This window comes from Pelecanus crispus, chromosome Z (genome assembly GCF_030463565.1).
Source record: "Pelecanus crispus isolate bPelCri1 chromosome Z, bPelCri1.pri, whole genome shotgun sequence".
Lineage (NCBI taxonomy): Eukaryota > Metazoa > Chordata > Aves > Pelecaniformes > Pelecanidae > Pelecanus > Pelecanus crispus.
In genome coordinates this window covers 4,554,750-4,578,240 of record NC_134676.1, presented here as the reverse complement: position 1 = coordinate 4,578,240, position 23,491 = coordinate 4,554,750, and the positions used below count along the sequence as shown (strand labels likewise).

The 23,491-nt window shown below is 41.6% G+C and overlaps 1 protein-coding gene across 2 annotated transcripts in view; it reads left to right on the top strand.

Annotated features, from left to right (window-relative positions):
• The window catches only part of KATNAL2 (katanin catalytic subunit A1 like 2), a 33,620-nt gene extending 10,902 nt beyond the window's left edge, over positions 1–22,718 (top strand). For both annotated transcript variants that reach the window (XM_075726258.1, XM_075726257.1), the window contains exons 6-16: positions 888–983; positions 1,497–1,595; positions 2,420–2,497; positions 5,039–5,137; positions 5,673–5,736; positions 7,025–7,143; positions 9,401–9,492; positions 11,365–11,475; positions 20,370–20,532; positions 21,830–21,932; positions 22,268–22,718. In XM_075726258.1, coding sequence (XP_075582373.1) covers positions 888–983; positions 1,497–1,595; positions 2,420–2,497; positions 5,039–5,137; positions 5,673–5,736; positions 7,025–7,143; positions 9,401–9,492; positions 11,365–11,475; positions 20,370–20,532; positions 21,830–21,932; positions 22,268–22,407 — 1,164 coding nt within the window. In that variant the 3' untranslated portion in view covers positions 22,408–22,718. The remainder of the gene's footprint in view (positions 1–887; positions 984–1,496; positions 1,596–2,419; positions 2,498–5,038; positions 5,138–5,672; positions 5,737–7,024; positions 7,144–9,400; positions 9,493–11,364; positions 11,476–20,369; positions 20,533–21,829; positions 21,933–22,267) is intronic.
• The last annotated feature ends 773 nt before the right edge of the window (positions 22,719–23,491 follow it).

The following is a 23,491-nucleotide window of genomic DNA, read 5'->3' as shown; positions in this document are numbered from 1 at the left end:
AGCTGGGGAGCAAGTCACAGGCAAAAATTAGAGGAAAAGGATTCATATAATCCAACCTATACTGAAAGCAACTAGAGTTTTCCCATTAACACCAGCAGATTCCTCCTTTAGTGCCAGAAAGGCAGACAAACAAACCAAGTAGAAAGTCTGGTGTCAGTTGTAAGCATCTTCACAGTGCATAAGGTGTTCGAGTTTGGGGGAGTAATTTGGCTCTGTAATTTTTCAGTTTTGTGAGTCTCATTTTGGTAAGATTCCTGTGAAAACTACTTTATTGCCATCCCTTACAGAGGATGGAGCAGGAACAGCCGGCTGGTGGGCAAGCACCACGTCTGTTACAGCTTTTGAGGAACTGGGTGAAGGAGAACCTCTTTTTTTTTTTTTTTTTTAAAGTCCTTGTCTATATTCCTGCATGGGGAGGAGCTCATGTCTGACCAGTTCTCACCCTTTAAAAATAAAACATTAGCTTTTGGATTTTCCAGCAAAAACTGCTGTGAAGTGAATGTCAAAGTAACTTATAATCCTAAGATGGCTCCTCACTTCTGAGTTGATACGCTGTGCCTTATACTTGCCTGTCGTTTCCACTGTTCATGTTTCTTCTCATAGCTATGTAAAATGCAGATTTCTGCAACTTAAAATGGAAGCTCTGTGCATGAAATAACTTGAATGCTGAGCTCTAGAGCCATGGCTTTCACCACTGTTGCCATCAGTCAGATGAAGTCTAAATGCACAACAGTGTTTGACAAATACAGGATTACTGTTGCAACTTCCATGTAATGATACAGCACATCTGGGCATGTATGACAAGATGGGATGATACCTATAACAGTGTGATATCTGCAACTTATCTACTTGGCAACACATCGATTTTAAAATTGATTTTTCTTCAGAATAATGACAGTGCGGTTACTCTGGAGCAATCTGACTTTGGCTTAAGCATCTCAGCAATCAACAAAACTGGAGGAGACAGCACTCACCCAAGAAGAGTTGGTGGAAACCTAGTATGTGATTTGTGGTAGAAATGTGTATGTAGAAAAAACACATGGAATTTTTTCACAAATATCAAATGCGAGCTTTTTGTGTCTATTTTTATATAAAATGTTCCTGTACAATTAGCTGAAGGGTCAATTTTGTGATTTGAGCAGTAATTCTTTGCATTGCAAAGAAATTGCATTAAACAGTATTTCAGACATTGTCAAGAAGGAAAAATATTTCTGTTTTTAAAACCCAGTGGTAACAGCTAAAATTGAAGATAAACTTCAAATTCCCAAATGAGATGATAAGAGGCTCTGCAGTTAAATTGTTGCACTGACTGAGGAGATGTGCGTTCTTTTCCCATTGCTACCGCAGATTCTGCGGCAGTTTTTGCCATATGTAGGACTGTGTGTGCAGTAAGGAAACTCATTGCTGTAATGGCAAGCAAAATTTGGCCCAGTGCAGTTTTAACAGTAGAGCTACCATCATGGTAAAGCCTATCACAACATTATTTTTTCCTTTAGGGCCAAGTAATTGACTTCCATGGGACAATTCAGGATGCCATCAAAGTATCATCAAATGGAATAGCCTTGAACAGCCTTAATTGTGATCCAGATCCATCAGTAAGTGTTTCTGTTCGTATTTCCATCCAATGAATACGAACATCAGTTTTACATAACCAGGAACAAAATAAAATACTGTAATGATGTTGTCTTTCTTCCTAAATGCTGAAAAAGGGCTTAGGGGCTTAGATTTCTGAGTGGTGTATTTACTTCTTGAATGGACAGTCATACTTGATACTGCTCTAATTTGTTGACATTTGTTTACTCTTTGAACGTGATAGTAGGCAACAAATACAAATGATACCTTATGATTCACAAAAAAAAAAAAAAAAAAAAAAAAAAAAGCAGAAACCCACAGAACTCCTGAGGGTGAAATTCTGGTTCCTTTTAATTCAGTATGTTATTCAGCATTTGCCTCAGCTGAGACAAGAACAGAGTTTAGATGGTTGAGGTAGGAAAATTTTCAGTAAAGTAATCACTCCTTGACACAAGCCATAGCTTCTAGGACAGCGCATCCAACTTACTCAGTGCCGTTCCACCTGGCAACTGCTACACTTGAAGAGACTTTCAAAACAGAGTATGTGGCGGTGTGGTGAACTGTATTTACATTTTTCACTCCTCTTAATCTGTGTAGGGCATGTTTAGGACTACATGTGCAATAAAAGAGCTGCTCATTTTAATGTTAATTCTGGATTAGATTCTGTCAGATGAAAAGATGAGTTACTGCAAATATGGCTTACTTAAAAATCTTTATTATTATCCGTATTTTTACAGCTTTAAAAGTTGATATTATTATGAAGTATCAGCTTTTTTGAAACTATTTCATAGTTCGTCTGTTTAAAAAGAATTGAAGCCTGACAAGAACTTATGTTTGGTCTTTTTAGGAACGATTATTGAAACCCCTTAGTGCTTTTATTGGCATGAGTGGTGAGATGAGAGAACTTGCAACAGTCATAAGCAAAGTAAGATCGGATCTCCATTTTGGTTGTGTAGAGACCTTGGTTATCTTTGTCATCTGAGAATGCAATTTGTTTCTTTTTACTCTTACTGATAGTGCTTATTCTTGAATGCACAAGCTATTTTTCTTATCATGCGACTCCCAACAAGTCATTTCTTTACATGTAACGATGTTTCTTTCTGATACACAATGGGAGGAAGTAATTAAGACCGTTCCTTTCTGATGGGGAACATGTAATCTAATCATGCTGTACCCGTGGGACTGTTGTGGCTTTTCCCTTTGTTCTTATTGCTACAGAAAATGTACAATACTTCACTGAAAAGAGAGATTTAAATATATTAGCTAACACCAACTATTATCTAATGTATTATCTAACTGTGATCAAATGGTGGGAAAAACCTTGATTCAACTCTGTGGGTGCAGTTTGGATTCAATGTGGATGGTGTGCCAGTATCGCAGCAATATCCCGATTCTGAGTTTATCAAGTAGGTACCATGTACAAAAATAATTAGACAGTGATAATCCCACATTCTTTTAATACCAGTCCTGTGCCTTGCTTTGCACTGCCTGCACCAGCTGGACTCCTCGCCTTTTCTCGCTTGGCACGGCTGAGAGATGCTGTTACTGTAGGCTCTGCAAGCAGCGCCCTTCCCTCATCCCAGCAGAGGAGCTGCACGGGCAGCTTCAGTAATACACTCTATCCCAGGGCAGAGCGGGGATTCTTCCAGGATGGGCAGTTTGGCACCTGGAGGGAATCCCAACATGGTCACCACCATTTTATTTCACTCATGGGTCAACGTGCAGTCTAGCAAACGGCCCCTGGGCTAGTGGGGAGCAGTGGCTACGGAGCAGATAAATGCTTTGCATACATCACCTCCCAAACCCCACTAGAGACTTGTCCAAAAGGCTTCATAGTATCGCAGTATTTCATAGTGTTGTGACTCTTTCTGGATATAAGCATCAGAAATGGTATCAGCTGTTGCTCCCACATACTTAAAATCAGCTGTTTACAAGCCTGGAAGACTTTTGCTGACTGATTTTTATAGCTGTGTGTGGCCCAAATTCTTGATCTGCAAGTTTTGCATTTGCAGTTTAGTAGAACTGAAGTCTAAGAAATTTCCAACTTTGAAGTAAGAAAATTCTCATTAATTTCAATTCCTGACTGGTTTTTAATTTATGGTAAACCTGTAAAAATAGTGTTGTTCTTGCTGCTACTTTAGCAAAAAGCAATTAGGGTTGCTTTAGCCTTCATTGTGGTATGTTTTTTAAATTGTGCTGGTATGTTCCTAGTTGCTATGGTAATCAACACTGTGTAAATCAATAAAAATAAATAGCATGTGGTATCTATTTCACAACACAATCTAATTTAATTTGGAAACAGTTATGGAAGTCTCTACTTAGTATCATAAATCTGATTCATCTTAATTTGCTGTTAGTAGAAAGGGAAAGTATAATCTACTCTATATAAATAATTTTTCTAATTGTATTAAATCAAATTTTCCCCTCGGATATAAGCACATAATTTTTCTTCAGTCTCTGGGGACTGCCTGTTTTTGTTGGAGAGCAGAATTTATCCCAAGTATTTGTATTGAGGATATGATATTTTTTGCAGAACAATTAGTCTCTGGAACTCGAAGCCACAAAATATTACTAAGGCAAATGGAAAGATTTATAGAAGACTTGGAAAGTTTGATGAATTAAATGAAATTAATTTAGTGAGTGCTTCAGGGCATAGACTAATTACCGACTATCTTTCGATAGATGCTTAGGGGAAAATTTTCCTCCTGTTGGAGCTTCTCACACCTTTTCTTGCAGCATATAAAATCTTGCATAGTGTGGAGTAAATAGCAACCTTTCACTGTTACTTAAAACATGAATAATAGGTACAGGCATAAAGCTACTGAGCATCAAGTTTAAAAAAAAGGGAAGTGTTTTCACATTGCACATGATTAAACTGTGGAACTTATTACTACAGAATAAGCATGCTCAAAAAAGAGGTAGGAGAAATTCACTGAAGAATGAATGTCAAAGGGTGTTTGAACTAAGATGTAATTTTAATTGTTGAAGTCCTTCGGTTGCAGATTTTGGTGGATGTAAATATGAACCAACATGTCACTCCTGCTGCTTAAGCTTTTTTTTTGTTTTTTTTAAACATCCAACACTTGCCAGCATCGGAGACAAAATATTAGGCTTGGTGAACCTTCATATCATGATAGCTCTTCATATGTTAGCTGGTTACTAAAACCAACTAACAGAAAACAGGTGGGAGAAACAGATCTGCTCAGCATATACATTTGGCAGTGTATATGCTCTTTGGGAAACTAGGGGCTTGAGGGGAAGCAAAGCACTGTGTAGCACTTCTGTAGAAATGATTGCTCTCTAATCTTTCCTCTTGTGAGGTCCCTAGTACGTAGGGTTAAATAATACAGTCTGTATCACTTAACAGCACTCTTACTTTATAACCGAGTCGATTCTTTCAATTTGCCAGAGGTCGTTATCCTAGTGCAGAAGAAGTTTTACTAACAGGATGCAATGTATGTTGCAGGACATTTATCTCCATAATCCAAACGTGAAGTGGGATGATATTATTGGACTGGATGCAGCTAAAAGGCTAGTCAAGGAAGCAGTTGTTTATCCCATAAGGGTAAGGCGCTAAATAGTTTTGAGAAAACCAGTGTTGGGCTCGTTAGCATTTTCCTTGTCATTACAGTGGTGTTTTAGAGTTCTCACTATTTCTGTGCTTTTGTAGGCAGTTCATGTTAGAACTATGCCTGTTCCTGTTTCATCTGACAATGGCATACGCATTCTCCTGTAGGAAAATGGGCTTTCGATATTAAAATTATAAGTGTTGGATCCTATTCTTTGGCACCTTTGGCAATGTAAGAGGTGCTGGATTTGGCCTATATTAATTCAATGGAAAATGACTTATAGAAGAGAATATCAAACCAATTGCATTTGAAAAATTCACTTAAAACAGATTTCAAATGATAAATACAGTATTTTTCTCAGTACTCAGATCATATGTATTATATTGTTTCGGAGGGGTTTTATCCCCCTCTCTTCAAATTTCTTAGGTTTCCTGAATGCATTAGGAGCAGCGGGAGTAGGGGTTAGAATCCCTTGCATTTTGTTATAGATGATACATTTTTAATCCCTGAATTACTTTTTGGTTTCTTCAGTACCCCCAGCTGTTTACAGGCATTCTGTCTCCTTGGAAAGGATTATTGCTGTATGGACCACCAGGTACGAAGAGCTTTATACCATAGCCATTTGTTTTATCACTACCTCTGTTTTTGTCCCACGGATAAGTCATTCATGCTAATTAGATCAAATGTGTCGATAAAGAACATGTTCTGTAATGTGAAATAAAAGGAGACAATGGTGGATGATGACATCTGCCTCTTACACTCAAACCTGTCCATTTGCTTTTCTCACGACCCTTGACTATTTCTACACTTGAATCTTCTAAAAAACCAGTACTTATACTAACTATGCAGAGGAGTGAGAACATGTATCTGTTGTTACTCAGCTTGGGCCATACTAATCAAGTTTGGCTTGACCTGATCTTATAAAATGTGAATAAATCTGGCATGGACTCACCTTCTTAAGGAAAATATCCTTCCTTTCTTCTGGATTTAGGTGTTGATTTGGAAATGGGGTGGAAGCTTTGCCCACTGCTGTGCTAGCTGGGTGGTTTCCATGTCGGCACAGCTTCACTGCTCCCTCTGCTCCACCTTGACACAAGCACCACCACCATGAGTGGGGCTGGGAGGGGACAGAGGGGACACGCACCGCTTGAGTCAGGTTGCAAAAGCTGTCACTGCAGTAAACTCCATTTGTTCCTGTGAATGTTTAGATGTACTTGCCACTGAAGGCATCTTGACCTGTAGTCGGCTATAGCATGTAGTATTTCAGATTTTGGGGAATGTATTTGCAGTGCTGTGTTATCTGAGTTTCTCCAGACAATCCTGGAAGGACCACAAAATGATCTAAGGGCTGGAGCCCCTCTCCTACGACGACAGGCTGAGAGAGCTGGGGTTGTTCAGCATGGAGAAGAGAAGGCTGCGGGGAGACCTGACTGCAGCCTGGCAGTGCTGGCAGGGGCTCAGGAGAAAGATGGGGACAGGCTTTTTAGCAGGGCCTGTAGCGATAGGACAAGGGGTCATGGTTTTAAACGAAAAGAGGGGAGATTCAGACTGGATCTAAGGAAGAAATGTTTTACGATGGGGGTGGTGAAACACTGGCACAGGTTGCCCAGAGAGGTGGGAGATGCCCCATCCCTGGAAACATCCCAGGCCAGGTTGGACGGGGCTCTGAGCACCCTGACCCAGTTGAAGATGTCCCTGCCCATGGCAGGGAGGTTGGGGTGGATGACCTTTAAAGGTCCCTTCCAACCCAAACCATTGGATGATTCTATGACTTTTTCTATTTCAGTGTTTTTATCTGAGTGATAGTAGGATGAGGGGAATTATTCAAACATTTGCATTGTATTTCTTTAGAGAGTGAATTTCTTCAACATTGTTGTTTGTAGGTACTGGAAAAACTTTGCTTGCTAAGGCTGTTGCCACAGAATGCAATACAACTTTTTTCAACATATCAGCATCCACCATTGTCAGCAAATGGAGGGGTGATTCTGAAAAACTTGTCCGGGTAAGAATTATTATTTTATTCATTATACTTTAACAAACATCAGGTTCCCACTGAAAGAACTAGAGTTCACAGAACTGGAAAGTGAGTATTCCTCTGATACTCATAATCTTTCCTATCTGGGACAAAACATGTAACTATTCATATCTGGTTCTTAAAATGGGAATAACGTCACTTCTGCAGAAGCCTCACAATGGATTCTTGCTGTGGAATTTTAGTTCTGTAATGTAAGATGAAGCAGATGTCCTGAAGGCAGCAAAGATTTTTGACTCACTGAATAAGAGACAGGCAAGCAGAGTTCCTAACTAAAATACTCTTTGCTTAGTGACCCCTTCAAAGCACTTCACATCCTTTCTGCAAGGCTCAGCTTCTAGGATCCCTACAAAATGTTATTTAGATTCCCAAAGTCGCTACTATTAGTCTTCAGAATTGACAAAGAATTCCTTTGTCACAAAGATCTTAGTTGTTTTAAGGAAGGTAATTTGATGGTAAATGGATAAATGTCTTTTTGCATATAGACTAGGAAGTAGCACACATGGCTCAACTGTGGTACAAAAAAATTCAGGGATTCAGGTGTAGCTTCCTTGCCCTAAGATGCCCATCCTAATCCCTCTATAATGTCCACCATTTCAGTGTAAGGAATCCACAAACTCTTAGCCTTCCTTTACACTCATCTCTTAGACTACACTTCGGATAGATACAGAGCTCTTGAAAATGAATAATTGTGTCAGGCTGCACTCAGCAAATGGCATTACAAGCATTGTTAATCTCCCTTGAAATTTAGGCAGTGTCTGCAACATAATTATTCTTCACGTCTCCTTTGTCCTTTAAAATGGCACATTTTTCTTCCGACATTCACCTCCTATGTTACTGATCCTCTTGACATTTGTCTCGGTAGCTTCCTAGAAGTTTCCCTTCTGGCAGGAGTAGGGATGGGACAGTCTGGTTTTTGACACCACTATCCAGAAGGGTTTTTGTGAACATGCCGCAGCATTTGCAATGATACTGAATCTGTGGCATTTCACCCTTTGTTGAGTTTCTGGCAGAATCCAGAAATGAAATAAGATTGTAGATTGGGACAGCTCTAAGAAAAGTATTGTGTGATTTTATATCCTAAAATCACATGAGGCTGGTGCAGGCGTTTTCTGAAGTCGTGTGAAGTATATGTGGGTTTTGTGCTCATTTGGAGGCATGTTCGCCCATCCAGTTCTCAGCTGTGTTGGTGTGATTTTATATTTTAGATTTGTAGTAAAATTGTAGACTGCAAACTGTCAGCACCTTTTGCATGAGAGCAGTGATAGCGGATGTAAAAACAGAACTGATATCATAGCATCCAGTTTTTGTTTCAACCATCTTGGAAAAGCCACTTACATGGCAAGAGTATTATATAATCCAATATTCTACTTAATTGCAAACTTTTGCTTCCTTAAACAATACTAATTACAGTGCTGGTCATGGACTACTTGTGACTCTGGGCAAGTAATTTAAACCCTGTGCTTCATAGCCAAAGAAAATAATATATATCTTTTAATTTTTTTTTAAGTGTTCAAAATTACAAAGTGCTGGATTAATATATCTTGTTAGTGATATTTATTTAAAAACTCACAGAACACTTCACTGAAGAAGAACTGGCAATATGTTTTACTGCTAATATAAGCTTCTCCATGTTTACAGAAAAATAGATGAAACTTCTTTCTCCAAAAGGCAGACCCAGATTTTGTGTGTCAGCTTAATATTCCTTTTTTTTAATCTTGATTGTTCAAGCAGTTTATGGTTGTTTTCACCAGGAAAAACAAAAGAACTGCTTGATTCTTATCAAGAGAATCTTCTTTCATTATGGTTCAGCTGATTTTTAATTTTTTTTTTCTCAAATCCTTATTAAAAAAACTACAAATGGAGCAACAACAAAAGACGGATGTTTAATCTCTGATAACAATTTAGGAGTTCCCGGAATCCTTTGATGGATCATTTTCTTCTATCCCATTATTCGCAGGGTACTCTGATAGGATTTAGCCAGAAAGATTTACATATAAAGACAGGATTACAAGCCTGTGTTCTTTATATCTCCTTTACAAACCTTTCAGAATTTGAGAGGATTCAGGGACCCTCAGCCTACCCAGAGCTTTTTCCCAGCAGATATCCCTTTTTGTCCTAGAAGTTTGGAATGTGGCTACTGTTATTTATCTTCTGTGCCAGTGGCCCTTAATGCCTTTTTGTGTTAGTTTACCTTTCTTTTACATTTACTCTTCTCTCTAAACAGGTGTTATTTGAGCTTGCCCGGTACCATGCTCCTTCCACAATTTTCTTGGATGAGCTGGAGTCAGTTATGAGTCAAAGAGGCACTGCTGCTGGGTAATGGATGAGAGCACTTCTTACGGCTTTAGCAAAATATTTGTCCCCCTTTTACTGCAGCTTTTGAATAGTGTGTGTGTGTGTGTTCAGGTGCTGACCAATGCTTAATCCTAGAGTGTACCTGTTAGAAACAAATCTTAGCTAAACTAAAGCCTGAGGCTACTCTATAGACTTCAACAGCAGCATGATTGGGCCCCTGAAAGACTTGTCTCCTAGATTTTGTAGACATTATAATTACTTCGACTGATAATAGTAACTTTCTTGACTTTTTATTAAGCAATTTTTCTTTTGTTCTGTTGTCAACTTTAGGAGCCTCGCAGTGTGTTATTGTCAGAACACCTATCGGCTCCAAAAGTACCGCTTCATGGAAGCGTTGCATACGCCATGGGGATTTAAAGAGCGAGCTGTAGTGGTTGTTTCATTCGCAGTAGATGAGATCAGGAGAGAAGCAAGCGTGAAAGACAGGTTGTGTGAAGATTAGCAAGGGTCTATGGGTCCAGCAAGACTGTGAGAAGGAGAGAGGTGCAAGAGTGTATAATTGTGGTGCTGTACTTTAAAATAAGGGATTTGAAGTGGAAATAAAGGCAGCGGAGGAGATGACTTGTTAGAGGCGAGTAAGAAGCAGCTGCTTTTGTGACGCTTTGGACAGGCTTAGGCATAGCAGGGTAAGACAAAAGTGTACACGGTGGAATGGCATTTTCATTAATGGGATAAATTTTGGTGTCACTGTCAGGACTTCCAGATGCAGGAATGGGAGGATGTTATTATTGTCATCGTGGCGTAGACAGTTTATAGTTAAAAACAGATTGAAAAGGTTAGGGATGGGGAAAAAGCAGGAGAAATATAAAGATATTGTTATAACCATTAGGAGCCCATTACAGTGGATTTTATATACTGTAAATTATATGCTCACAAAGATTTATAAATAGAATACGCCATATCATAAAGATACAACTTGTAATAATTTTCAGTTAATAGCTATACGTTATGGGCCAAATTTTGCCTTCACGTATACTTTTAAAAGCTCTCATTACCATCACTGGATTATATATTTTAATAAGGATTTTTATTTAAGATTATGTAGTTATTTTTACATATCCTTATTAAATATTGACTTGGCACCGATGTGTGGATGCCTTTGCAGAAATACGCCATTAAACCTGCATTGTAGCTCTTGCCATCTAAGGCCCTGATGTTTTCTCTGGGTTTGATCCAGGAGTTTCCAAGAACTCCACATCTGGGACCAAAAGTTCAAAATGTTTCTCTGCAAAACTGGTTACCTGGATCAGAGCCAGAATTCTTAGCACTTGGCTTAAGGAAGGATCCTTTCTGTGTGGTCTCTGCCCCATTTTTAAATTCACTTCAATACGGCATATTTTTCTGTTTGCTTTTGATAGAACATTTTGCAAAATATTGAATTCAGAAGTAGGTGTATCTTCTTGTGGCCACTTAACATTCACTCACAGCAAAATGCCAGTAGTTGCCCTGAATAGGTAGGTGTGTTAGTTATTTAACGGCAACTATCACATTATAAAGATTCTCTTGTATAGATCAATCAATCAAAGCCTTAGCTGTTTTCCAGTAAACATCAATGTTGAGTGGAGATTAATGTGAAGAAAAAAATAAAAAGAAATATTTTCTTTGGATTCGGGAATAGTGAATTCTTCTCGCTTTAATACACTGAAAAGAGTCCATTTAAGTAATCATTAGAAAGCTTGATTTTAATGCTTAGATTTTAGCTAATGGAGCTTAATCATGCTTTGAACTGGGGCAAAACTGTGACAAGGGCTCAGTTGCTGTGAATGACACTGTATAAATAAAGATGATTACTTTAATGCACTGAGCAAACAATATTTCTCTGAATCTTGGTAGTGGTGAACATGAAGGAAGTCGGCGGATGAAAACAGAATTACTGGTGCAGATGGATGGCTTGGCCCGATCTGATGATCTTGTATTTGTTTTAGCAGCTTCCAATCTGCCATGGTAAGAGATCCAGAGAGTACATTTTGAATACATTTGCATGAGCTTCTAAGCACAGATAAAGATTTTATTTAGACTTTTGCAGAAAAGGCCTTGATATTTGGTTAAAGCATTTAAAGATTAATTTGGAGCTTTTACTTTTAAACTCTACAGTTCTTGCTATTTGTGCCACATGAGAATAATCCGTAATAAAGTCAACATATGCTGGTGCTACCAGCTGCTAATATTTAAAATGGAGTATTTGACTTTATAGGAAAGTTATTTACTATGTTTAAGCTAAGAAGGGTTTCAGCCTGGAACTGTAAGGTGCTTAAAACATCTAGTGCTTAGAAGGATACTCCATAAATAGGAATGTTGGATTTTATTGGTATCAAATGTGACTTTTAAAAGTTGAGGGACAAAATTCTTCGCTTTCTTTAAGATAATTTAGAATAGAAGAATAAACAGTTTAAGATTGGAACTAGGGCGCTTCATCGTGTTGGTTCTCAAGATGGGCAGGACGTGTATTGAGAACAAGACAGACAGGATGAGGTAGGGAGGTAACATTTGTAGTGTAACAACTGTGGGTGCTTGGGGGAGTCCACCAGACAGCAGAAAATGGCCAGCTCGTGGGCTCTTCTTGAATAGCATCTCCCATGGCCACTGCCAGAGCCAGCGTGTTGATCTGGCTTGATCATTCATCTGAACTAGTACAGTGTATCTTTTTCTTTCATACAAAACATTAGCAAATGGTCCCAAATGGTACACGGGGAAAACAGCGGCTGTTGGTTAAGCACAGCTATTTTTAACAGTCTGATTTGTAGCTTACTAATCATTTCCCAGAGTAGGAACCAACACCTGTACAGGGAATTGAAGCACATTGATGATGGGCTTGGTTTTGAAATTAGTTTTCATAGGTCTGGAACTAGTCTGTGGATTTCTGTCTGCCCCAAGATTCCCCCTGTCCCTGGGCAGGGGAAAAGGAAATCCACTGAAATCTTCAGTGGAAGAAGATCTTTTCCAACAGAGAAATCTGGGCCTTGGAAGCAGAGAGGGGAACCTCAGCAAAGTAAACTGTGGAAATTACCTGTTTGGTGAGGGACAGTCTTGGAGGCAGGTGTCTGCAAAAAAGATGAGTTAGGCCTAAGAAGGGTTTTTTCCATGCTTCCTCCTCTCCCTGAAGTGTTCATGAAGCAGGGGTGTACAAGGTGTCTGCTTGGGGCAGACTGAATGGCTGGTGTTTTGTAGTTTGCTGATCGTCAGAGCACTGAGGTCTTTCTCGGTATCTGTGTCCCTAAAGGTGTGCCCACCTAAGCGAGCCTGTTCACCTCTCATAGGTAGAGGTGGTCAAGCTAGGAGTCTGAAAATGAGAAGGCAGCAGTCCTGTTTCCAGGGAACTTCAAACCATGGTCTGGGAAATGTTTGGTGGAGCCCCGTGGCAGTTGTTCCCAGCAATGACCTTGTGCGAGCAGTGGCTCAGCAGCATTTCAGGTGGCGATACTTGAAATTTGACTGAAAGGCACGTTGTTCCTTGATGTGACTCTCGCCCGGCTCTGCAGCGTGACGGCTGCAGAGCAGAGGATCCAAAACTGGCCGGGAGCAAGTGAAGGCTCTGCACCCACAAGACCACAGGCTTCATTCCTGGATTGCTTTTCATGATTAGTGATTTTTGGCTGATTCTCATGAGGTTGCTGTAAGGAAATGTGTTGGAAAAGCCTCTCTGTGTGACTGGAGGGCTCTGGGCTGGGATCAGCAGGCTGTTGCTGGCTGTAGGGAGCATCTGAGTCTGAATGACACAGTGTGTTTATCCACAGCTGCTTGCTTTTGAGTACTTATAAAAAAGCATCAACTCCTAGTGCATATTTTATTTTGTATAACGTACGAATGCACTTCTCAGTCATGACACACCACCTAATGTTCTCTCACAAAGTTTGTGGTAATGCTTTATTCTTTCCTCAGCTGATTCACTTTTTGGCAGGCCTGGCTGAAAGGCCAAGGGAAGAGGCAAAGAGAATTAAACAACAGAAGTGTTGTTGGTGCCTCAGAATTGAGGCTCAAAGGTAATATTTTCAATCAGTGCCATGTGGCCTGTAGGCCTGGCCCATTTTAAAACATGTTGGTGCTGAGAAGCCCGAGTCCTTCAGAGACGCAGAAGGATGGGGCCAGAGAGATGGCTCTGTGGATGCTTGTGCTGTACAGTATTTCCTGCATGATGAACAAAGGTGTTTTACCCCAGTCTGTTCTCTTTCGTAAACTTTGTGGGCAGTGTTCACATAGAATCATAGAATATATCAAGTTGGAAGGGATCCATAAGGATCATCGAGTCCAACTCCCTGCTCCTCACAGGACTACCTAGAACTAAATCATATGACTAATAGTATTGTCCAGATGCTCCTTGAACTCTGACAGGCATATTAAGACTGACAGAAATAAGAAAATCTCTAGCAGCTCCAAGTAGTCACTAGCACAGCACATAATTTTGGCACCTAAGGTAGAAGGCAAGTTTCCCCTGCTATGAGACAGTCAACAGCAAAACAACAGATGCAGCGATTCAGAGCAATCGAGAGACCCGCAGGGGTCAGTGCTGTTTAACATCTTCATCAATGACTTGGACGATGGGACAGAGCGCACCCTCAGCATGTTTGCAGATGCTACAAAACTGGGAGGAGTAGTTGATAGACCAGATGGTTGTGCTGCCCTTCAGAGGGACCTCGACAGGCCGGAGGAATGAGCCCACAGGAATCCCGTGAAAGCTCAAGCGTGGGTGATCAAACTCTGGCACGGGTTGCTCAGGGAGGTTGTGGAATCTCCATCCTTGGAGATGCTCAAAACCTGACTGGATGCGGCCCTGCGCAACCTGCTCTGGCTGACCCTGATCTGAGCAGGGCGTTGGACTAACTGATCTCCAAGAGATGCCTTCCAACCTCAGCCATTCTGTGATGCTGTAAATCAAAGCAGGGGCCTAATCTAGGTACCCTGAGAGTAATTTGAAGTATTTCTCTCTTCTGAATGTAAGAAAGGCTAAGGGGAGTGGTCTTGGAAGTTAGACGTAGAGCCATAGTTACTGCATAAAAACAGGCAGTGTGTCACCCTTCAGTATCCCTCATTAAAATTAGATAAATTAAATACCTAAGAAGTCACTTGAGAATTACTCGGTTCTTCTCTGATGTAAAGGCTGGAGTTTCTGTCCATCATGGGAAGAGATCCAATCTGCCTCCTTCTGCAAGCCTGTCTTACCCCCTACATTTTCTTTCCCAATGCAAAGCCTTATGTTTCGCATACAATCAAGGAAGGATGCTTCTGAGAATCACCAGGCGGACATCTTACCTGCTGAAATTCAAGTGCCAAAGTGGCAACGTATTCGGAGGCTTTCATCTGCCTGCCCAGGGCTTTCAGGCTCTTTAACTAGGAGAATGCCTGCGTGGGCACCTAAATTTATGTAGAAATTAGATGTACAAGTTAGGGTGGTTCCTACTCTGGCCCAACAGTGTGAGTACAAAGCCATCGCTGGCTTTTATAGCCCCTGTTGGTTCGGGGGATTTATGCCTTGGACAAACTCATGAATTTCAATCAGCACAAAATCCACCCCATTTTGTGTTACTCTATCTACATGAAAGGAACTGAACAGAATTTGATTTAATTATGTTCCAGTTCTGTAAGAAAATGCTGAAAAATAAATAGCTACTGTGTGTGTGAACAGTTAAGTTTGAAAGAGAATTAATACATTAATAATCCATTTGCGTCTTTATGGTTCGTTAGTAATACATTATAAATGTTTGTTATTGTTTCACCCTTTTAGAAAGAGAAACTCTGAGCAGTGCATTGCACCTTTCTGTGGTCTCTTAAATTATCCTGCGAGTAGCTAAGCTTCACATGCAATGCTGCGGCATGGCAGTATTAAAAGGGATCAGATGCCTTTAGAGGATCCATGTCTTTCTACTCTTGCACACTGGTTTGAAAGGAAAAATTGAGTATTTGAAACGCACTGAGGAAGAGTTCAGACAGCGACTGGTCTGAAGGTCACTGTGTGGCTGCTGCGGGATCTTGGAGATGTGTTAATGTAAGCATGAGGCTGACCTCTCTCTGCTTCTGCAGAAAGAGATTCCTGCATGTGTCTTGTTGCCATGTGTCTGCCTTATGCAACCAATAAACTCTTTCTCGAAAGTCATGCAAAAATTACAGAATACAGTTTTGAGTGGTTTACGCATTTGATTTTGGATCATTTTGCAATCCTGAAGTGCTAATTTCTGCAAAATTGCTTCTTTGAAACATCAAAAATGACACAGCTTTTTTTAAGGTAGATCCAAAATGACAAGATTTCTATTTTGGGGGAACTGCTCCCACAGAAAGCTGGCAATCTGTGTTGGTACGAGGGTGGCATCTGAGCTGTTGTGAGAAGCCAGCTCTTGCTTTTGAAAATTTAATACCTGAGAGCTTAGAATTTCCTTTTGGACTTTCTCAACATTGCTCATGGGCAGGTTGGATTTTGTTCTCTCTTAAGTAAATCCAATCTATGAGCATAATGACTAGGTTGTCTGGCAGAAATGTGCCTACTGCAGAGAATACGCTTTAAGATGTGCTTAGAAAGGTGTTTTAGAGGGATGGAAAGCTCGTGAAAGCCATGGGCATCTTACATCGCCATTGAGGCTCACAGCCTCAAGGAATTTGGGAGTATCTGCTTCCAGAACGGTCGGCAGGGTTTGAACCCCCTTTAAGATCTCAACTATATCTTTACAGATTATTTTTATGTGTATTAGTTGACATTCAGTCCTACTGTAGGACCCCAGACTTCAGCTGCCTAGGGATATTTCATAACAAAGTTTCAAAAATATCTAGTACTACAGCCCGAGGTTGTGGCTTCACAGCACAGCCCTGTGTCCTTGCCAACATTTGGTATTAAGCTGGATTTCAAGAGATTTGTTTAACTTGGATATTTATTGATCATGAAAAACATTAATACCAAGCTGCTTTTAGATGAATGAAAAGAAGCCTAAACAAAGCTCTTTACGCTGTCCTAAGCTGCACTGCAGCTATTGATCTTCCTCTTCAGCCAGTGCTTGCCTCCCAGCCTCGCTTCCTGCTACTCATCAGCAAGGCACATTCTATTGACAAATTACTTGTTGAAATGATTCAACATAATTAAAATAAAGGCCTCATTAGTGAAGAAATAGCGATCCTTAATCACGTAGTGAATGTTTCCTAACGTATTTTAGTGCATTTAATTCAACTTCCATTGCAGTGCTGCTTTCTTCTCCCTCCCCACCCTTGGGATGGGTGAATCACAGAATCGTTTAGGTTGGAAAAGACCCTTAAGATCATCGAGTCCAACCATTAACCTAACACTGCCACATCCACCACTACACCGTGTCCCAAAGTGCCACATCTACCCGTCTTTTGAATACCTCCAGGAATGGGGACTCAACTGCTTCCCTGGGCAGCCTGTTCCACTGCTTGACAACCCTTTCCATGAAGAAATTTCTCCCGATATCCAATCTAAACCTCCCCTGACGCAGCTTGAGGCCATTTCCTCTCGTCCTATCGCTTGTTACTTGGGAGAAGAGCCCAACACCCACCTCACTGCACCCTCCTGTCAGGAGCTGCAGAGAGTGATAAGGTCTCCCCTCAGCCTCCTCTTCTCCAGGCTGAACACCCCCAGTTCCCTCAGCCGCTCCCCATCAGCCCTGTGCTCCAGACCCTTCCCCAGCTCTGTTGCTCTTCTTTGGCTACGGGCTGATAGATTCTTCGCTTCTGTCCAAGCTGAGTCCTGTCAGAGCCGTGAACGCATGGCCAAAATGAGTTCAAGAAGAGGGGGGGGGTTGCAAAATCCAAATTGGATCTGGGATTGCCCCGTAGCAAGCTCTTCCCTTCACTCTCAGCAGTACACAGTGTGTACGGTGGAGGAAAGCAAGGAAGGAGAGTGGAGGAGAATGGTGTGGGGAAGCCCTAAGAGGAGAGCAGGAGAAGATGTGGAGTGAGAACAAGCCCTCAGCTTGTGGAGGCTCTCCCAGGCCATGTGCACAGGAGGATGGGAGGTGGGAAGGATGAGAAGCTCGCTCATTCTTGGTGCCTTTTCCTCCAGAGCGCTGCGGTGATGATCGCACTCGGCAGGGATTAATTATGGACCAGTTGGCCCTTGTGTTGTTTCTGGGTTCACCTCTGGAGTTGTTGAGGTTTTCTGCCTAAAATACATTTGTTACTCTTCTCTCTTCTGGAAATGAAAACAGGTGTCTTGTTTATCTTCATGAAATTTGAGAGTGATGACATGGCGTGATGCCTTGTGATGTCAGCCTGGAGGAGCACCATCTTTTATAGGTCCTGTACAGCTTTGTGTATCTTTTCATGAGCATTTCTTAATACTTTTATTGGCTATTATTTCAGAGAGTATTTTGGTTGGCTCAGTGCTTATTATTCTGTTCTGGTTAATGTCACTTAACCTTGCATTTGATCACTAACAAAACAATTTAGCAAACAACCTAAACACTGAAGATAACAAAAATATTATGTCTTTATTTTCCTCTTTAGCCAACAAGCAGGGTCACTGTAACCTTTCTGGATAAACAGAGCAACTTCTGTGTATCAGGGGACTGACTTATAGAACATGGCTAGGGAGCTCATGAAACTGTGATATTGGGGGACACCCCAGGAGTGCGCTGAAGCAGGAGGAGTGCTGGAAAACGTCATCATTTAGAAGATTTGTAGGATATTTGCAGAGACTCTGGCTGTGTTTGTCCTTTGCCTGCAAGGGCGGTTTAGAATACCTGCATGGGCGCCTCTAAAACCTTGAGAACTTTTGCTCTGTTTATGCGGAGGATGGTAATATGTAAATAACAGCCAAGGGGTTGGTCAGCCAGAGAGTCATTATTTCCAGCCAAGCAAAACGATTTTGAGGAGAAGTTGAGCTGAAAAATACATTTGGAAGGAGAGTGGGGACTCAAACGGTTCTTTGGTCTGGGTGGGACCCTGTGCGAGAGGCGTTGCACTGAATGTTGGATGGCATCTTAAACAGCCTAAAAATATCACTAATAATATCACTAATAATATCAGTATACCAACAGCCATTGATTAGCAAACTCTGGTATTTACTTCTCGGGCCTCGATTAGTCAAGTACTGGGATGGATCTGAGTGAATCGCTGTTGTCCTCTGAGTTTCTACTGATCTGGTTTTCTAAGCTTCGCTTTCATTGCCCTTGGCTCCGTGCACGTGGAAACAGCTCTCCCAAACCAATGTCATTTCTGGGGAGAGGGACATGTCTGCTCCCACTGTGCTGAGAGCCAGGCGTGCTGAGGTCTGTGGAAAACCTAGGCAGGCATCTAGATGGGGATTTGGGAGCCCATTTTTTGTGTTCTTTATCACGTTCTCGGCCAGTAGAAAACACTTGCTATTAAAAAATAAAGACAAGTCACCAAAGGTGACAGAAATAAGCTCTGTTGGTGTGCTACAGAATCTGTCTTCAGCTGGCTTTGAGCTCCCTGCAAATTAAAGAGGCATTTCATCCAAGAAGCGTTGCTTGAGTGTTGACTTTGCTGGCAAAAAGATTTCACCCAGGGAATCGGGAAAAGTAGAGGCAGGTTTATTTAAGTGTATCTGTGGCGCAGATTGCAGGGGCAGTCCTCCAACAGCTGGCTCCTTCTGCTCAGCCGACAAGGGTGGAATGGTGCTTAGGGCTCCTGTTTTTCTGTCTGCACAAGACCCACTGAAGTGAGTTTCCCCTTGACGAGAGTTTCTCGGCAGGTATGAGGACCTGAATTATATTTTAAACTGAAATAACAAGTCTGTGACTGAATGGGGCCGGTAGAGAAAGGTTGGTACAGCACTTGGAAGGTTGATAGCTCAGAGCAGCGCCTGGGAGGTACTGAAGACTTAGGAATGAGTAAATATTTAGTAGCAGCTATTTATTCTTGAAAATTGTGTGGATGGCTGGAGTACTTGTAGACCATTCCCGCTACACAAGTAACAAGAGATGAACTGGAGCAGGAATTTGTATTCAGTTGTTTGGTTGCATTACCATTAGATGCAAACAACTGAAAAGCACTTGGGAAAAAAAAAACTAGATTAAAATGAGCTGTTTGGATGTGTGTCTGAGAGGAGCTGGCGTGCCGGGCATGCCAGGACTCCTGACACTCGACAGAATCGGTGGCACTGGCAAGAAGGACTATTTCTAAATGGTGATTGAGAAAGGAACGGAAAGAAACATTCATTTTTCTTTCAAGCGTCCTTTGTGCATCACAAGCAAGTAAAAATGAAGAGCAGTCCCAATCTTTTGTATTTTACCTTTTTCTTTTTTTTTTTTTAGGCAAAACACTTTATCAGTGTTGATGTTGACAGCATCATGGGTTTTGGCTCAGTGACACATTTATCCAGCCTGTCCATCCCTCACATGATCCTTTTTATAAGGATACTTTCCTTTTTGGCTGTATTATTTGTAATTTGTATTGCAACAGCAGTCTCAGATCTGACGTCTTGTTCTGCCATAAACACGGCCCTCGCATCCAAGACCTTCAGTCTGTATTTTATACCTAGAAAGCATCCCTTACAAAGTAGCAACTAATTAGTCCTGACAGTGCCCCAGACAGACAATTTGTCGTGTCTTCTTAATAGCAAAGGGAGAAAGGGAGAGGTTATTGCTGATGAGACATGCTGCAGGTGAGTATCAGAGCCAGGGAAGATAACTACAACTTCTGATTGTTATTGTTAAGCCTCATTGACACAAGCCAGCGTATCGCTAACGTACTGAACAGGAATACACTGGATAATTACTCCTTTTTCTTTTTTTTTTTTTTTTTTTTTTCCAAATTAGGCTGACACAGTTGCAGGTGGGGTTGAAAAATGTCAGTCCCTGCAGCGAGGAGCTTGCTGTCAAAGCCATGTCTCTGCAACGAGACGCGCTGAGACGATTCCTCTCCTCCTTTACTTGCAGGGAGTTAGATTCTGCCATGCTGCGGCGGTTGGAGAAGAGGATTTTGGTTGACCTCCCAAGTAAAGAGGCACGGCGGGTGATGATCCAGCACTGGCTGCCCCCTCTGAGCAACAGCGGAGGAGTGGAGCTGAGAACGGATCTGGACTACAGCTTGCTGGGCCAGGTGAGACAGCTCTGCAGCAGGGACAATGCCCACACGGTGCTTGAGGCCTTTTCCGGGTGGGAACTGTAAGCAAGAGCGACGTGCGTCACCCACAGCGGTGGCATTACATTGTGGCAGAAGAGGTCCGAAGCAGAGGGTTGCGACAACACCTCTGTGTACGGCAATCGCGACACACACAGAGGTGGGGGAAGGACCTCAGCCCAGTTTGAGGCTCCAGCCAAAGGGAGATCCACAAGACGTGGGGCTGAGTATTTCACAGGCACGTACCTGGCCGTGGAAATCACTGGTTTCACACAGCTCTGCTTGCAAAATGATGTGTTCTGATCCTCTCTGTTGGGCCAATTTTTCAGCCTTAAATACAGGGAGACTTCCAGAAACAGTATATTTTATCACTCTTCTCACCAGGCTGGGAGCACTTCCAATTCATCAGGGTAATCAACAGTTAATTGCGTAGGGAAGGTTTGTCACAGCTCCACTGCTGCGGGAGAAAGGAGCATTTAGACAGTGAAGAGATTCACTAGATGCCCAGGCTTTCTTCATTTAGCCCTCTGTCACATCTTAAATTCTTTGAAAATATCTTACAGCTTACCCAGTGTTCAAAAAACGGGCAGAGGTGGCACTTTGGGACGTGATTTAGTGGGCATGGGGGTGTTGGGTTGATGGTTGGACTGATGATCTTAGAGCTCCTTTCCAACCTTAATGACTCCTAGTTTTTACTTTCATTAAAAAGAATCCAGCCATCAAGGCAGGAAACATGAAATTGCTACTCTCCCCTTAATTGGTTTAGTGGTGGAGTTGGTAGTGTAGGTTAATGGCTGGACTGGATGATCTTAAAGGTCTTTTCCAACCTAAATGATTCTGTGATTCCATGATTCTATTCTATTCAGTTGTCCGTTTTTACATCTGTTCAGAGAGACAATACTGCTCAGTTTTTGTTTCATGTTACTGAGGAAATAGTTATTTTATTAACAAGGAAGCTGGGAACAGATAGAGAAAGGTGAGTTTTATTTGACCTATGGAAAATCACCCTTTAGAAAGAAAATGCCCAGTGTTTTCCTTGCTCCTACAAGGTACTGTGGGCATTCAAAACAAGAACAAGTGACATAATGTTGAGGGGAGGCTACACATAAAAGTATGTACGTGTGTGTATGTATATATATACACATATATTTCAGACAGGAATAGACTTTACAAATATTTTATATAAATACATATAAAATATATACGCTTGTAAATGCCATTCCTGTCCGATTTGCAAGCCTGCGAGCTGTAATGTATCATTCTGATCCCGTCACAGGAAACGGATGGGTACTCTGGCTCAGACGTAAAACTCGTCTGCAAGGAAGCAGCCATGAGACCAGTGAGGAAAATTTTCGACGCTCTTGAAAATCATCAGCCAGGTACCACAGCTCCGAGTAGAAAATCCGATCTGGGAAATGCCGATCTGCTGCTGTAACTCTAGAAATTATAACGTTAACCCCAGCAGGTGGAGCTCTGCTATCTGCTTAGGAAAGTTTTAAACTGTACATTTCGAACTACCTAAGCTAACATTTCTGAAAATCGGGCCTTTTTTTAAAGCTGCCAGTATCTGTGCCCTGTGCACAAATACAAATTTTTCTTTATCTCACTAGGTTTATTCTGTTGCTTTCGTACATTAAGTGTTGCATTAGGCAGGGACATAAAATAATGTCTTCTGGTAATAGTAACGGTATTTAAACAATTCTCTTCTCTTTAGGTAACAGCAACTTACCTGTGATCCGATTAGACACGATCACAACAGCAGATTTCCTGGATGTGATCGCCCACACCAAACCATCAGCAAAGAACCTGAGCCAGAAGTACACAGCTTGGCAGAGAGAATTTGAATCCGTTTGAAAAGAGAAACCCCAAAAGACTGAAAACTTCCAAGACTTTTGCTCTCCAAAATGGCATCGCCTTGCCTCCAAAGGATCGAATGGTGATAGGGGAGGAAGTGCTGTTGTTTCCAGGGAAGAGGATGCAGTGAGAAATGTCAGGGGGAAATCTTCACTTTCAAAATTTAATTGGGGGTCGTTTGCTTATTTTTTATTAGCCATTTGCAATGACCATTCAAAAAACATTCTTCATGGAAATAACGTAATGGCAGTTGCTATGTAATGAAGACTCCAGCCTTCATTTTATGTATAAAGACTTAAGAGACTGCTTGCTTGTCTGTCTTTATTCATGACAGTTATTTACAGGTTTGGGGTAGAAGAACCAGAGCAGAGAGCTCGTTAAGAACAGGTAGATGATTGGTGTAATTCTCCCTTTCCGAGACTCACTAGAGCATCACAAGCAGCGCAGCTTTACCAGCAGACCTGCACCCTTTCTGATGAAATGTAAGTCACTCCTTCCAGTGAAATTCAGGACCTCAGCAGCACCTTGTAGATTGGTTAGTTTGTCATCATTTTTGGCTGAGAGCAAAGCCTTGATGTACCAAATCTATTACCCTCCACTTGGTTTGGGGTATTTCCAAGGTGGAAAAGGCAAGGAATTAGAGGAACTTGGAGACGTGGTAGACAATCAGCAGATTTAGGCTAATCTAACTAGAAACTGGACTGGTGGTTACCCACTGGTTCGCAGCCAGCCATAAAATGCAAACAGCGACTCTTTGCAGCGCAGTGGTAAATACCAGCCACGTCGGAGACTTTTCTGCTTATAAATGTGGCCAGGTAACCAGTCAGTGCTGCCACGTCGCCTTTAATCTTTTAATTAGAAATTCTCATCAGTCATGCTCTCAGCTCTCATGGCTGCCCCTCTCTTACCCTCCCTCTTGCTTGGCAAGAGTTATCCTCTTTGCAGCTCTCCAGATATTTTCCTTGCGCGGACCTGCGTGCAGCTGCTTTTCCAAGTCCCACAGCCTTGCATGCTTTCCAGCACGCTCCGGGACCTCTAAAGCACTGACAAGTCTCCTTTTTGTTCTAGCGTCACTCACGTTCTC